At 36.9% G+C, this 17,640-nt stretch overlaps 1 protein-coding gene across 7 annotated transcripts in view; it reads right to left on the bottom strand.

Annotated features, from left to right (window-relative positions):
• Window positions 1-917: 917 nt before the first annotated feature.
• Window positions 918-17,640, bottom strand: part of fgfr2 (fibroblast growth factor receptor 2) — a 49,077-nt gene continuing 32,354 nt past the window's right edge. For 6 of the 7 annotated variants that reach the window (XM_084092489.1, XM_084092491.1, XM_084092490.1 and 3 more), the window contains 7 exons: window positions 14,906-15,016; window positions 13,818-14,008; window positions 12,817-12,939; window positions 9,705-9,775; window positions 6,094-6,231; window positions 4,472-4,577; window positions 918-2,826 (listed from right to left, as the gene is read on the bottom strand). In XM_084092489.1, the coding sequence (XP_083948615.1) occupies window positions 2,662-2,826; window positions 4,472-4,577; window positions 6,094-6,231; window positions 9,705-9,775; window positions 12,817-12,939; window positions 13,818-14,008; window positions 14,906-15,016 (905 nt within the window). In that variant the 3' untranslated portion in view covers window positions 918-2,661. The remainder of the gene's footprint in view (window positions 2,827-4,471; window positions 4,578-6,093; window positions 6,232-9,704; window positions 9,776-12,816; window positions 12,940-13,817; window positions 14,009-14,905; window positions 15,017-17,640) is intronic. The other variant, XM_084092495.1, reaches the window with a different exon arrangement.

Below are 17,640 nucleotides of genomic sequence, written 5' to 3'. Positions count from 1 at the left end.
CCATTGGCAGGTATGAGTTAGTTACAAAAAGTTAGTTTTAGGCCGTCTAAAACTGCTAACATACAGCATGCCAAAATAGCAAAGCTTGAAATTAACATCAGATATCTCAAAACACTTGTGCCACTGATGGCCATGACAGGTTTCAGTCATCATAGTTTTTAGTCTCATCTTCACAGTCTTCATATCCTCTCTTCTCCGTTCTGAGGATCAATCTTAAAAGTAAATGTTCTTGATTGGCAATGATGGTTCTATGAAGAGAACCTTTCCATTGCACAAAAGGTTCTTTATAAAGGAAAAAGTTCTTTAGATTTTTAAAATGTCCTTAAAACTAAGAAAAAAGTGGTTCTTTTAAGAGCTGTTCACTGAAAGGTTCTTTGGGGAAACCAGAAATGGTTCTTCTATGGCTTTTTCTGTGAAAACCCCCTTTTGGAACTTTTATTTTTAAAATGTAAGTGTGATGCCATTGGGATGAGCAGCTTTAAACTATATTAAACACAGCCTTATGAAGAACAAAATGACCTGTAATGGCACTTTTCTGGGAATGCTGGTTTCTACAGGAATGAAAAGTCATGTACAGTAGGAGATCTAAATTTTGAAAGACATCAATGAGATCAAATGATGGATTTGCTTAGGTTAACATCTGCTTTTCAGATGATTCTCCTGAGAAAAAGACCCCAGTAATATCATAAGTGTCTCATCAAAACATCTCAACAAGGTCTCGAACTGCTCACATATGCCAAAATAGCAAAACTTGAAATTAATGTTAGATATCTCAATATGAACATTTCCTATCAAATTCTTTCTACATTAAGACAAGGATGTGTGTCTGTGCACTTGAAACTTTCACAATATGTGCAAGGACACCAGAAAGAGACTGATGATCACTTACTATAGTATAACAAGCAAATCACACACAATTCATTTTTTCCATCTTTAATTTTACAAATCTGTCAGGAACATTTGTTGAGAACAACCCATTTGTCTGGAAGAAAATGAAACACTTGAACAATTAATACTTTTGTGTTTTGAAAACTGTATTGTTGATGTGGGTAAAACTGCAAAAAAAAAAATATACTGCAACCTTTTTTTTTCCAGTATTTTGTCAAATTCAAATGCAAACTTCAGTGTGAGTAAAATAGCCGGATAAAAACAACATCCTCTACTATAGAAAAGGGATTAGCTGACTATAAAAATGTACGTTATTTTTGCATTTTAACTTACCATTCACATTTGTATATATATAAAAAAACGTAAGAAATGCAAATCTTTCGATACCAGCCACAAATAATTATTTGTACCATTACCTCACTGAAATGTCATTTTAAATTACAAAATAAACATTATGAATCATTATCGTTTCTACTGTCATCATTAATATTATTATCTCTTTAATATTTTGATCTTTTTTTATCCTTTTGATTCTTTTTAACATAAGTCAATAAATTAACATGCTATCTCTTTCCCTGAAAGCCAATACGTGACTGTGTCAGCAAGTGAGAGTTGCGCAGGACCCGACATTAAACGTTTCCCGGACTCAAACCAGCACCACAGCTCAATGTGTCTGGAACATACGCATGAACAACTGCACCAAAATAAGAGTTTTGTGGCTTTTAGTGCATATTTGTTAATTTTGAGGTCAACTAAATGCTAGTGAACTCCTAAAAGAAGACAAAGAAAAGAAACTTCCTGTTTTAACAGGAAATACCTCAAAACACACTCAAAAAAACACTTTTTTTTTAATGTCGAGTCCTGCTGTACATGTGCGAATGTTTGTCTGGGAATGTAATAGAAACATCTATACTTGTCTATATCCATTTTTGACTCTGGAGAAAAAGAGGGAAAGGGGAGGAATTGTTCGGAAGTCCATACAAAAAATAATTCATTGTAAATATATAATATATATTTTTACATATTTGAATATATTTACAAATATACCCAGCACTATATACCATGTTTTAATATTATTATTTTTTACCAATAAGGATAACTGCTTGGGCTTTTGTACTGAGCTATCACGGTAAAAACGGAACATTTGAAAATAAAACAATTTTAAAAACCAACCGGGAGGCAGTGATATGTTTTCTTCTACTTCTTCTTCTGTTAGTTGTGTGTTTCCATATAGTACTCGTTTCCTATTTTCTCCTTTTTGTCTTGGTTTTAGTCTCTTAAGAGTTCTGTACACGTGCTCCATTTCAATTCACTTGGGAACACAGACTCCTGGAATGCCAAGCAACGGAATGATAGCAAGAATGGAAGAAAATTCCAACATAAACGGAAAAAAAATAAAAATCTGCAAAATAAACAACAAAATAAAAAAAAAAGAGGTTGGCCCTTGAGAACAGTCACTTTTCTCTGGTCCTCGTCCTCTTCTTAAGAGCTTGGTCACGTGTTTTTTGTGTGCGCAAGTGTGTGTTTCCAAAAACAAAAACAAAAAAAGCACCTGCTCTTCACACACTTCAGTTTCTTTCCGGAAAAGCAGCACTCGGGCGTCTCAGCCTCCCTCAGCACGCTCCCAAAGTCCAGCGGGAGCTTCACCGGGAGTCTTGAGGCAGCGTACGGTTCTGGGTGGGTAAAAGTGAACTGTGGGTAAAAGTCTTTCACTCTTTTTGAGAGCTGGAGGTGTAGCTTGGATGTGGTGGGTCTGGAGGACGTTGAACGGGCTCATGTTTTTACGCCTCCGTTGATGTGCTGGTACTTGGGAAGGCAGGGCTCGTCTGCTAAAGGGTCGTGGGAGAAGACGGAATCGTCTCCGGAAGAGCAGGAGCTGCGTGTGTCGGGGAAACTGGGAGAATACTGCTCCACTGGGGCACACAGGTCCAGATACTCCTACAGACACACAGATATCAGCATATACATTCTTATGCAGTCCGGCTGTTGCATTTAATAGAAAAAAAACATATCGCCAAATTAAATTTCAATTAGTCAATTGGGAATGGAGAACCTTTTCCAGTTGGAAAATAAAACATATTTCTATGGGAAATAGTGTTATTTTTGTATCATTACTATTATAGATTTTGCTAATATTTTGAATTAGATTTTAGATTTAGATTTTTCATTTTTATTTTAGTTAAAGTGCAAATACTTTTTTGTTGTGTCATTATTATTATTATTATTATTTTTAAATATGTACATAGTTTATATATATTTGTAAATGTCGTTTTTTGTTTACACCTGCTTATGATATTGTTCAAAGGTTTGAGGTCTGAAAGATTTTTTTATGTTTTGTAAAAGCCGCTCACAAGGCTGCATTTTAAAAATACAGTAAAAACTGAAATAATTACAATTTAAAACAACTGCTTTCTATTTGAATATATTTATAATTTATTCCTGTGATCAAAGCTGAATTTTCAGCATCATTACTCTTCAGTGTCACATGATCCTTCAGAAATCATTCTAATATGCTGATTTGCTGCTCAATAAACATTTCTGATTATTATCAATGTTGAAAACTGTTCCAATTTTTGTGGCAACCGATACTTTTTATTTTTCAAAAACATTTTTTTACTGACCCCAAACTTTTGAACACTAGTGTATATAATCATATAATTGTTTAAAACTCAAATAATACTTTCCGCTGTGGTTCTCCAGCAATAACACTCAACTACTAGCCGCTTCCTTCAAAATACAGCACGCTCAAATGTGAGAATCCTCAATCCGAGTTTAACCAAGCTGGAAACCACTGTGGCAGATTCCACGTCTGAACAGTCTCCTTCAGAACGTCAAGTCTAACCAATGTCTGGTAATCGAAATTCAGTGTCACCTGAAGACATGTATATTTTCGAAATACATCATATAAACATCCAATGCACAGGAATATACAGTATAAGAAGAATGTTTTTCCCTGGTTCATTCCTCAAACAAAATTGGAGCCATTTTCTCTTTGTGGCTGGTACTGAGCTATTTGACTAGAGGAAGAGGGGGGTTTTATGTTGCTGAAAATGAGTGTTGGATTGAACTCTCGCTGCTCAACACAAGGCAGCTCACATTACTAAAGACCTTCACATCTGTGAGCAGTTTAAGACGGGGGGAAGAAAGCAGAGGCACTTTATTACATTTCTAAAGTTCAAAACGGCGAGCGAGAGCGGGGCTTTTGGCATCATCTCTCTTCCACGGCTCAATCCCCCCTTCGACAAGTTCTGACAGATTTCCATCCCTCAGCCCGCCACACGGATATCGTGGATGACAGCTAGGGAACGAAAAGAATCGTCTAGCGTTCCGTCGTAGGGATCCATCTGACAATTGAGCAACGCTAGCCGCGCTCGCAAACCCAAGCCTGGATGAAATCAAGCACGTGCAACTCTCGACCTGTACGCTGACCGTAAAAACGTTTCCTTCCCTTTGCGGATCTTGCGAAATGTTGCGAGCTGGAGCCAGCGTTGGCAAGGGTTTGATGGATCCCAGAACCATAGAGAAAGCGTGAGTGGTTTCGGGTCTGTTTATTCATGCGTGTGTAAATGTGTGCACATCTCACCTCGTTGGTTGCCAAAGTGAGAATGCGGTCCAAGTCCTCAACCAACTGTTTGAATGTGGGCCTGTGGGAAGAGATCGCATGCCAGCAGTCCTTCATCATCATGTACCTGAGAAAGAGGAAAAGACAATGTGACATCATTTATTTATTTCTATGCTTTGTTTTGGAGATCAAGTGCAGTGCAACCATTTGAGCAATCAGACATGCTCAGGCGAGTATGTGTGCGCTAACTATCTGGTTCGATGAAAGGGCAACATCTCAAAGCTACTGCAACATCTCATTTTGGCAGTAAACCAACGTGAAAGTTTGTTAGGTCATTGACATTATAGCTGGTAGATACTTTTTTTGGGTTAGGGTGAGAAGGAGCTCATTTGTCACTGTGAATGCTATGAGAGCCAGACCAATGACTACCACTGTGAAATTGCAATCTGTTGGTTGTTCTCAGAAGCTGCAAAGTGTCTTGGAAGAGCCAATTCACACTAGCTGGGAAATTAGCTTCAAGTCGACATGAAACAACAACACTAGCGTAACTAGCTCATTCACACTATAAATGCAAGGCAAACGTTGGTAGGAAAAAAGTGGTTAGTGGGACACTAGCTTAATTACCGTAGTACATGGACACAATATAGTACAAAACGTTAGTGGGACGCCAGCTTAACTAACTTTGCAAGACAAAAATGTTATATTACGAAAATGATGGGATGCTAGCTTAACTAGCATAGACAAATTAAGAGCAAGCAAGAAAAAAAAGAAATGTTTAGTAGGACACTAACTTAACTAGTACATGGGCACACTACATGCAGACAAAGTGCATGTAGTGGGACATCAGTTTAAAGTAATAGTTCACTTAAAAATGAAAATTCTGTCATCATTTACACTCCCTCAAGTTGTTTCAAACCTGTATGAGTTTCTTTATTCTGCTGAACACAAAGGAAGTTATTTTAAAGAATGTCGGTAATCAGACAGTTGATGGACCCATAGTAGAAAATATATATACTATGGATGCAAGGGTGTAAATTTGGTTTGAACATTGGGGGGGTTGAAGTTTGGGTCTGCATATTTTTCATGTGATCATGGTATAAATATTTGGGGGGGTTGTAATGCATAGATTTAAATATTGGGGGGGTTATATCCCCCCCAACCCCCCCACAAATTACGCCCCTGTATGGATGTCAATGGGGTCCATCAACTGTTTGGTTACCGACAAACAAAAAATGGTAGAAATAGAGGTAGCACTTTATTTTACAGTCCCGTTCCCCATGTACATACTGTGTACTTAGAATTATAGTTTTTACAATAACTGGGAAATAACTAGGTACTAACCCTCAACCTACCCCTAAACCTAACCTTAACCCATGTAGTTACCGTATATCACCCAGTACTTTCTTAGGTAAGTTCACTGTAAGTGCACATACTGTAAAATAAACTGCAACTGAAATAGAAAATGATTAGGGAGATGCTAAATTAACTCGCTCACTGACAAGGTAAATGCAAACCAGAAAAAAATGGTTAAGACACTAGATTAGACATGCTAAATTATTCCAAATACGAATAGACTTTAGCGATCAGGAAAGATTGCTATAACAAACCATGTAACAGGAAACCTTTGAGAAAAGAACACTCACAACTCGTTGGTGCAGTTAGCAGGTTTGTCCATGCGATGACCCTCTTTTAGTAGCTTGAAAAGCTCCTCGACAGGTATTCCAGGATACGGAGAACCGCCGAGCGTGAAGATTTCCCACATTAAAACCCCAAACGACCAGCTGGAAGAGACACAAACACACATTCATCAGATCACTTTCACAGTGCCACACACAGCAAACACGTTCCTTTTGTTGTTCATATCACACTTTCAGTCAGTGTTTTGACTAAATACAATGCGAGTGTATTGACATGCAATTGAAATGTTGAACAATCAGCATTTTGTTGAGTTATTCTCAACAACCCCTGTCAAAGGGAGCAAAACATTCCAGCCTCTTCTGTGGTACCATCACTTCACTATCCTGAAAATTTGGATGAGGATCGCTCTGTGAAATTAAGCCAAAACTCCAAATTTGATCCATTTACAGTAGTGATATTTGTTGGCGCTAACAACGCAGTAGCTGTTGGGGTCTAAATGCGGTCTTTTCTCGAGCGTCTCAGACTGTGGGACCACTCTTACACGACTCAAATGACTCTGGACTCAAAGCTGGCTTTTGTCCTCCATGGAACACCACAATGACACATATTGTCCAGCCAAAACAAACATTAGCGAGACCCACAGGAAACAAACGTCCAGAGGGCGGAAGATTGTAGCGGGGAATGATTTTTCATCACATGCCAATTCCATGTTGCTTCATCTAAGACTGGGGGTGGGGGTGGGGGGGGGATAAAATACTCAAATGATGATAAGAGTTTCCACAGAGGGTTCCACACGTTTTGACTCATCATATGAGAGTCTCAAAATAGGCCGGGGGACATGCAGAGCCAGAAATCCTTATCATCTGCATAAGCTTTTATTTATCCTGCTGAGTTGACAAAAGCATTTCACAATCACAAGATATAACGGTTTGAAATTATCAATGCATTACACAATGTACTTAAGAAACAGATCTCCACAGACACACACACACAGGCTATAGAAAAGAAATAGCTTAAGTGAGATCTCTGTAACTTCTCAATTGCTTCTTGTAATGAGATTTAAACGAGAGCAAATTGAGACTTTTGTTGCAGTCTGCTTCCTCTGAAAAAGTGTCTCAAAATGTTCTAAGATACCAAAGTTTAATAATAAATCAAAGATCTCAATATTAACTATTTTTTCATAAAATTCTAGTAAGATCACATGACCTAAGCTGCTCTCTACAGTACATACATTTAACAGCTCTGTATACTGTACTATATGTCAAATATTGACTCATTTATGTCTATTTTTGTTGCTCCTATGGAATTTTTCAAGAAACATCTTAGACTAAGTAGATATGTAAATGAAGCATAAACTCGTCATTTAGCCTTCTGAGCTACAAAAGAGCAATCTCTGAGCAACACTTTTTTTTTTCTGGTTGTACTCCTTTCTGGTGACCCGTTGCAGTCACAATACACGAAGCAAAGCACAAAGACTCTCTGCTTTCGTTTACTCCTGCGGTCACTCGTCCACGTGTTTGTTTACATAATCAGTTACCCTGTTTGTCTTCTTCTCGTCTTTATCTAGCGCCGCATCTTCTCTGACATGTTTGCTAAATTCATCATCTCTATTCAGTCACCCCATGTAACCGCTGCTAACCTCCCCATGATCAATCACTCACACTGAGAGCACAAAAAGGGTCACCGCAATGCCCTCTTGAACCCTTACGCTTCAATGCAATAAGCCGCAATCAGCTTGCGTCTTCTATTCTCTAGCTAATAGACTTTGCTTGCTAATTAGCAATGATTGGGTGAATCTTACAAAAATTCACTTCAAAATTAACAGAAAGAAATAAGAAATTATATTTTGCATGAAGAAAACATGCTTAACTGTCTTGGAAATAATGCCTCAATGCATATAATCTTCATTTTTTAAAAGCAAAAATAAATAAAACTATGTAATTCAGCTGTATGCATGTATATATATATATATATATATATATATATATATATATATATATATATATAAATAAGGGTGACACCTTGTTAATCTAATATAGCTGACCTTGCATGGGGCCGGATGAACCTTAACCATAAAAGCCATCAATTTAACATCCTAAGCAAATCCACACACATGCATCCATATTTTCATTTTTGCAAGCTCTGTAACTTACATCATCCCATTCCCTGGGGATCTTGTTTGTCGAAACTTGCCAATTTTTATTATAATTTATGTATTCATTTAATATGATGTCATATATAGATTGTGTCTGCCTCTGAGCCAATCAGAGAGCTCGGGACCCTAGCTGAGATAAAAGATTCAAGAGTTTGCCATCAATAAGGGTCTCTTTGCTATTGATTCAATTTTACTGCATGGACCACACAAAGAGCGGACACACATGACAAAAGATAATGACCTGCAAGAGATTACAAAACAACACACACACTTACAACATATTTCATTAGAGGGTGGACAGTATGGCCAAAATCTTAATGTGTTTGTACATTCCAATGCATTAAATACTGGACAAATTAAAGATTGAATTTGAAACATGATGGGCCTAAACCAAAAGATCTGATTATTAATAACAAAAGAATGTAGAAATGACTGCAGCCCAAGCATGAAACCAAAACTTCAAAACGCCCCGCAAAATCCTAAAGTGTAACTTCCGGTTCGTTTCATCTCTTTATGAGACAAAGAAAAAAAAGTAAGCTTAAAATGAGATGAAACAAGCATGTACTGGCGGATAAATGCAAACTCAAATGACAAAAAACAGGATTATTTCACTCTATGGAAAATAAAAAGAGGGGAAGAGACATTTAAGTGTTCAGAAAAAGAGAAAACAATGGGGTAAAGAAGCACTGGAGAGAGGAGTGTGACGGGACGGAGTGAAGGGAAGATCGAGGGCATTTCCGTCCAGACTCTGGGAGGTGAGAGTCTGGCTCTTCTGAAGGGCTTTGAAGCTGCGCAGATTAGTAACACGGCACTGGTCGCAAGTCGAGCGTGAAATCTCTCGCTTTTCGGTGTAGCGCTGGCCGCGAACAGCCCTTCTTCTTTCTCTGCCTTACAAAAACACTTCCTCAACTTTCCATCACTGTTCAGAAGGGAATCAATTCTCGTACCCTCAACTCACCTGCCAGCAGTTCCTATTCATTCCCAAACTATTCGCTTTATACAAACACACAGCGACTCCAATCACAGTAGAAGTGTTTTCCTGCTCTCCAACTATACCGAAAACAGTACCTTTTTCAATTTGTAGAAAGACAAACATCTCTAACAGTATAATTTTCAAAAGCTATTTAGACTTCGATTCATTACAACTTCCGCATTTCCTTCAAAACCACTGTGCAGAAATAATAACAAGCTTTTAGCGTTCTATACGCAAATTTCCTGTTATAATTGGCTCAACTTTTCACATGTGGAACCAGTAACAGTTGCACTTTCATACATTCAAATGTTTGTGGTTGTGATAGAGTTTTTTTTTTTGCAAAAGCTTAGGTTCAGGAAATAATATGCATGGACTAGGGAGTGAGTTTGGGTTATAAACCTAAGCAAAACCTCAATAATAATCATGTTTTCTATGATATGTCCACTTAAAAATTAAAGAAAAATGAAGCACACAAATGGTTGACTTACACATCGCTCTGGTGCGTGTACACTCGGTCGAACAGCGCCTCTGGAGCCATCCATTTCACTGGCAGACGACCCTACAGACATCAATAGGAGAAAAGGTCAAAGACGGCTGACACACAACAACATCCACACACTGCGAAACTCACATCTTTATCTGTACGAGCCCCTCGTTAGCCTGAAATTTCATTAAGCCTCAAGCAGACAATAATGATTGGGAATTAAATCCTGGTGGGACATATAGCCGAACTCTAATTTCCCGAAGGAGCCATTGTGGGGGTTTATAAATTGAGGCTAGTGGAGAAGATAGAAGAGTCAATGGCATTTACAGTGCTAGATCCAATAGGGAAGGGCTCCGAGTTCACAATCTCCTGGCTCACAGTGTTTTATTTAGACAGGGTTGAACTAGTGTAATTGAATTTAACCCCAGCCATTAATCAGTCATCAGTATCGCTCAATCTGGGCTTTGCTCATTGTTTTAATAACGCCAAACTATGTTTAAAATATGCATGGCCAGATCTTGGTGACCTTGATAAGAACTAAGAAATAAATCAGGACTAAAGCAGAACTGGTGAGTTAAGTTTGGAAAAGTTGCTGCTTACATTTACTTCCATGTTTAAAATCCAAGTCCTACCAGTTAAAGGTTGGCAGGCTAGTTTTTTGGGACATGGTGGCTGGTTTTCTACTGGTCAAACCAGCTCTAACCAGCATGGCCTAGAAGGTCCATCAGGATTCATTGATCAGTTGAATTTCCAGCTGTTGAACCTGATTTTTCAATCCAGATCCACAAGCTGGAAACCCAATTGATCAACCATCTATACCATCTAACAACTGTAAATGACCAACTAGAAGTAAATAGGGTCAATTTTGATTTCAATCCAACTGATCAACCAGCTTCAACCCTAATTAAACACCTGAACCAGCTAATCAAGGTCTTCCAGGCAGGTGTTTTGGATCTGGTTGGAGACAGTGGCCCTTGAGGAGAGGAGTTCGACACATGTGAACTAGAATCATGCACAATAAGTAATGTTTATTTATTAAGTAAATAGGGTCAATTTTAATTTCATGTTGATCTTATGTGAACATTGACCCAAATTTGACAATTATTATAATGCTATCAAGATTCACACACTCTTTCGCTGCCATGTCTGATGACGTAAACTCTTGGATGAGTGATTTACAGCCTAAACAAGCATCTATGATGGGCTAGAGACTGGTATAATGGTGGGAATGAGAGTCAAAGCTATGCTAATGTGTTTAGGTTTGTCACTAACATTTCTTTCTCATGAGCTTGAACAACAAGCTTTGGAATAAGAGAAGAGGGCAGGGCCAAATAAGCAAAGAGCTGAAATCACTTTACACGCCGACTGCCTGGGAATCTGCAAATCATGCCAAGACTGGTGAGAGAAGGGGGGGATGTGGCAGATAAACAGAGGGGAAAATAGGAGAAATGGAAGAGAGAAAAGGTGAGAGAACAAAGAAAGAGATGGCGGGAGGCTGAAAGGAGTCAAGCCTGAATATAACTGTATAAAGGATGATTCAAGACCCAGTGAGATCTAAATTGGAGTTTTGTTGCTTTTAGTCCATGTATATTGGATTTAAGGCCATTTATATGGTTGCGCACACTTAAACATTGATAACATTAACATTTAGTAGATGCATTTAAAATGTACAGTATTTCTTATCAGGAAAAATGGACCAAAAGCATTGAGAACTCATCTTTACTCAGAAGTTTATTCCAACTTTTGCCAAAATAAACTGCTTAAGAATAAAAATGTCCTTCTGCTATGTCTGATTGGCAAGTAGTAAATTATAGTTTATGTCATTTAAAGGCTATTGACCATTACATTATAAAAAAATAATACTATACACTACTTTTCAGTACAATTGATCAAAATTGACAGCAAAGACATTTATTGGGCCCTATCTTGCACCCAGCGCAATTGACTTTGTACACCGACGCATGTATCATTCCTATTTTGCACCCGCGCACAGCGGACTTTTCCCTCCACAGACGCACGTCGGTAAACTAGCAAATGCATTTGCGCTCCCGGGGGCGGTTCAGCGCAAAGAGGAGGCGTGTTCCGGCACAAACGTTCCCTGGTGCTATTTTGCAGGTTTAGAAAACAATTCCACCACTGACCAGGAAAAACCTAGTCTAAAGTCAGTGGCGCGTTGCGCATGTTATTCATATGCTATTTTAAGGGCGCATGCTTGGCCATAATCAATGTAGCGTGTGCAAAACGCACATACACTTTGATTCTCTCATCTACACAGAAGCAGCAGTTTTCATTTTTGCAAATCATACATTATTATGATAGATAGATAGATAGATAGATAGATAGATAGATAGATAGATAGATAGATAGATAGATAGATAGATAGATAGATAGATAGATAATTTATTATAAAAGCATACATCTAGCTTACACATTTACCCAAATTATCATACGCCTGTTTAACTGAAGCTAATTTGGGTGGGTTTGTCCCATCCCCAATGTAACTTCTCTCTCTTTTATGGCCGTGACGAGAGCGTTGCTCTCCTCGACTGTGAACCGCTCCTGGTGCGCGCCTGGCAAAGGGATACTTTAGGGATACTTGCGTTTCGCGTTTGATACTTGCGTTTCAGATCGTTAAAATAGGGCCCATAATGTTGTTCTTTTTAACTTTCTGAAAAATCCTGAAAAAAAAATGCATCACGAAAATATTAAGCAGCACAACTGTTTTCAACATAATAATAATAAGAAATGTTTCTTGAGTGATTTCTGAAGATTTCTGATTTCTTTGCATCACAGGAATAAATTACTTTTTAAAATGTATTCAAATAGCAAACATTTATTTTAAATGGTAATAATACTTCACAATATTACTATTTTTACTGTATTTATGATCAAATATATGCAGCCTTTGTGATCATAAGGTACTTTTTTTTTTTAAATACCTTTCAACGGTAGTGTGTGTCTTGCCTCAATCTTTTTCAACATCAACACAACAGATAGTAATGGAGTGCCATTACATGCATCTTTAAATACAGACAAAAGACTAACACCGAGATGAAAAGCAACAGGAAATGTGTTTAAAGGTAAAAAGGAGTGTCTCCTGACGAAATGAAACTCACATTTGTGGTCTTTTTATAGTAATCTATATTGTGGACGTCTCTGGCCAGGCCAAAGTCTGCAATCTTCATAAAGTTGCTTTCTGTGACCAACACATTCCTGGCAGCCAGATCCCTGTGTATACACTGCAATAGAGATGGAGAAAGACAGAAAGAACTTAAATCATCACAACTTCATCTTGGAAACACACCCTTAAAAACACACACACGCAGACACAAACAACACACCACAGGAACGTTTAAGTACTTTAGGGATAAACCGCAGGGCAAATCTGTGAGAGAGTGCGATAAGGCCCAGCGTGCATTCCAGACGGGAAGGCGAGCGTGATGACAGTTTAGTTAGCATGCTAGCAGTGAGAGCGTTGTGACCGGCTTACAGAGTCGTGCACATCTGCTGTGATTCATTCATTGACCAGGTGAAAAATGTTTGGACGATGCATGAATCTGATTGGACGGCTGAACACTCTTTAAACGTGCATGTAAGAATTAACTGCGTTAAAAATGATTATTATATATTCATCTGTTGGAATTCAAGTCTACAAATAGTTTAAAAAAGCCACTAGCACGAATCTGATCCATTTCTGTTTATTGTGGCCAAGAGCCAGCCACTTTTTGAAAAGTGACATTTAGGAACAGCAGGTAGATGTGTGAAATCAGACACTCTAAAAACAAAACAAAATATACAGGTGTGCTCAGACACAACTTTGAAATCCTTCGAAGATTTGATGGCGTGAACCTCGCAAACTATCCAATAACTAGTTCCTCCTTGGCAGAGCTTACTGTAGCAGCCTGAGAATATGCAGATGCAACATTTGTCCCAGCTGACTGGTAAAAAGCTTGCAATTTTCAGAAAGTGCTCGTCAGAGACATGCAATGTACATTAGAAAGATCACAGGGATCCAAAGCCAGACCAGCACCACTTAAAGTCTATGTAAGTGACATTTATATATATATATATATATATATATAAATGATATTTGTATATGATGTGCATGTGCTTATACCTTCTGTGAGGCTAAATACTCCATGCCACGGGCTACTTGATAAGTGCAGGAGATCAGATCTTTGAAGGTGAGAGGCTCATCTGATACTCGGGCTATATCATATGAGTACTCCATTCCTGGGGGCCGCCGGGCCCTCAAATACTCCCGAAGGTTACCCTTAGATGCATACTCTACTATGACATATAATGGACCTGAGAAAGAGAGAGAGAGAGAGAGGTGTTGTCAGAGATCCCACTGTCATTCATACAGGTGAGAACCCTGTAAAGCCTGACAGATGAAATCATAAGCAGAAAAATCATATTTTTGACAGGTTTATTGAACCATTTGACGAACCTTCAAAAAAGTTTGCATATGTGTTTTTTGTAGAGTATCATATTTGATACATCAGGCTTTTATTGCTCATATTGTCTGATGAAGTGAGAATATGAAGCTCACACTCAAGGAGGAAAAACACCTCAATTTTATTCAGAGGCCAAAACTGAGCAAAACTATGCAATTTGGTGCAGTTGCTGATATTTATATGGCCAAAAAGAAAGAGGAAATTATGATAATGTGAGATCTACTTACATAAAATGCATATACATATCATTTGTCACTCTATATCTCCCAATAATTGTTCAGCAGATATTTAAAGGCTTAGTTTTATGATCACAGCTCTGTAGTTTTTATTGTGGTGGCAAAACATATAATGCAATACAATGATGATTAAGAGATGAACGAATAAACGTTCCTCAAAACCCTGATGGATCATATTTAAGACTCATTATATTTCTAAAAAATGATGTATGAATAATCAAGTAAACCTAAGTTGCTTCAGTCCAGTTAGGTGTTCATCTTGAAATAGTACTAACAATATAAAAGTTATTTTAATGTTTACTTTATAAAAATAGATTTCACAGCAAAAACACATATGAACCAAGACCTGAATGATATTAAAAGGCCTTTTACTTGCTAAAAAAAAAAGTATGAACTATTCTTCAGAAGACAGAAGGCGTGTAGAAGATTATGTACATCAGGCTTTTCAGCAAAGTTTTGATACAGAAAATCAAATATGATACAGTAAGCTAGGGTTAAAACGAATCCCTCACCGTCCTGTGTACACGCTCCCAACAGATTGATGATGTTCTTGTGCCGGCCAATCATCTTCATCATCTCCATCTCTGACACCAGGTCAGAAAGATCTTTCTCTGTTGCATCATCTAGAAAGGTTAAAAAAAATAAAGAAAATTTACATTTAAAATACATTTTGTGTCCACCTAACAAGTCTAATAATCCACTTAATAAATCCTGTTAGTTTTTCCCTGTTTTCTGCACACTAAAGCCCACAAGTGAGACTGTACGGCTGTGTTCTGATTTTAACACTAGCATACTACATATTTGACAGTATATACTGTATTCTGTAAACTATACCTAAAAAATAGTATGCGAAACAGAAAAATGACAAATGTTTAAAAAACGGAATGGTGTCTTAAACTGGGAAATACATTTTTTTATTTTTTAATCAGTTTTTATTTTTTGTAATAATATCTTAATATTTGGCATTTAAATTCATAATAATGAAAATGAAAAAAAGTCACTGGAAATGAAAGGTCAATGCAATTGCTCAGTGTTCTGAATGTATACTGTAGAATATTATATTCCTATAAATAAAGCAAAAGTAGTATGAGTAGTATGCAGGTGTGTCACACATGCCAACACTCCCTGTGTGAGTAGTTTGGCTGGACTGTCTGTCTGTGTCCCAGTGTAACTGTCTGTCTGCGTGGTTTAGTGTTACACTGAAGAGCCGCCACACAGCTCTCCTTTCATTGCCTCACAATTAAAAAGCGTTTCTTCCATTTAGAGTAATTACCTTAGAGACAGTGGCCTTTTCATTATCTGCCTGCTGATCACTGGAGCGAACCTGACACAATCCACTGACCGCCATTCCTGTCTTATCTTACTCCAGTTTCTTCTCTAAGAATGCTGGACACTCTTCCTTCCAGACTAGAATCATGAACGTTTCAAAGCCTTCTCTAAAAATGGTGTTTTCATGAACTGTTCAATATTTTACAGTGGGCCAAAAAATATTTGCATGCTTAACATGTGTGTATATATATATTCAGTTTTCATTTTAGTTTAAGTTTTAGTAGTTTTGTTATGCGCTTTTCGTAAAACTTTAGTTGAGGGTCCAATTCTCACTATTAACTAGTTGCTTATTAGCACGCATAAGGATATTGGCAGCTTATTAGTACTTATAAAGCACATATTAATGCCTTATTCTGCATGATCATATTCTACATCTCTTAATCTGAACCAATACCTAAACTTAACAACTACCTTACTAACTATTAATAAGCAGTAATTAGGAGTTTATTGAGGCAAAAGTCATAGTTAATAGTGAGAATTGGACCATAAACTAAAGTTATTAGTTTTTGTAATTATTTTTAAGTTTTAGTTTAATTCCATTCATTTTTTAGTACTTTAAGGTAAAATTACTTTATCTGTTAGTTTCCATTCATTTTTTTAAGTTTACGTTTTTCATCTAGTAATTATATTTTACTTTATCTTTATTTCATTCAACAAAAACTATTTGTCAAAGATTTCTCCTTCTTTCTTCTGTGGAAAGCGGAAGATATTTTAAAGTATGCATCAATTCTTTTTGCTCATACAATGAAAGTCAATGGGGTCCAAAACAACACCGGACTCCACTGACTTTCACCGTACGGCCAAAACTTCTTTTGTGTTCCACAGAAGATGTCATACAGATTTGTTAAAACATCAGTGAATAATGGCAGAATGTAAATTTTTGAGTGAACTATCCCTAAGTTTCTAAAAGTTTTCTGGGGCCATAATTAAGCCAGGTGTAAGCGGTGAACAGGCTCTTGTTTCAAGTGTTTTTTGCACTGCAGCCCTGCCCCCTCAGCTCTTTCTCCATCCTTTAAAACTTCTTTTGAGACGCTTGCTCCCTCCCTCCCCCACTCTCTTTTCTTTCTTTCTTTGTGCAGGTGAAGAGCGAGAGCTGTGCAGCTGGAGAGCGCCGGGTCAGCTATGCGGCCTCTTGACCCGAGCTCTACCAACATCACTCAGCACCAACAAATAACCCCGCGCAGGCCTCTACAGTAAAGACCTCGTCTCACACTTTCTCCCCATTCTCAGATCATAATACATTTACTAGTCTGGTTCATTTGGTCATTTTTAAAATGTGCACCCAATCAAAACACTATTAGCTTATGTCAAGTCAAGTTTTTATATTGATCTGGATTTTTGATATTTGGCCAATTTGTGATAAATGTGCCTAGAAGTGTCTGCTCCAAAATCACTCCAAATAAACATCAATATACTATCACATTTATTATGTCAAAACTATTACAAAAAAGTTATTTTTAAGGTACAATTAAATGTTAATTAAATTGACAATATAATTAGCATATTATGTGTGTAAATTATATGTATATATAATTTATTTTACTCATTTTTACTATTTATAATATTCAAATGACATATAATACATACATATAACTATATAATAGAATATATACATATAAAATGGAATATATATATATATATATATATATATATATATATATATATATATATATATATATTCTATTTAATTTAAATATTATAAATGGTAAAAAGGAAAAATACTGGTAAAAATGTAAACAATGTAAAAAAAATTTAAACATTTATAAATATAAATATATACACAGTACATATATATATATTATTTAATTGTATATATATATAATTAAATAAAATATATATTCATTCATTATTTAATTCATTAAATTAATCAGATACTGATATCTAGAGCTCAAAATGTCAGATGGTCAGTGTATGTATT

Source organism: Abramis brama, assembly GCF_963993115.1.
Source record: "Abramis brama genome assembly, chromosome: 19".
Taxonomy (NCBI): Eukaryota; Metazoa; Chordata; class Actinopteri; order Cypriniformes; family Leuciscidae; genus Abramis; species Abramis brama.
This window is presented reverse-complemented; position numbering and strand designations above follow the sequence as displayed.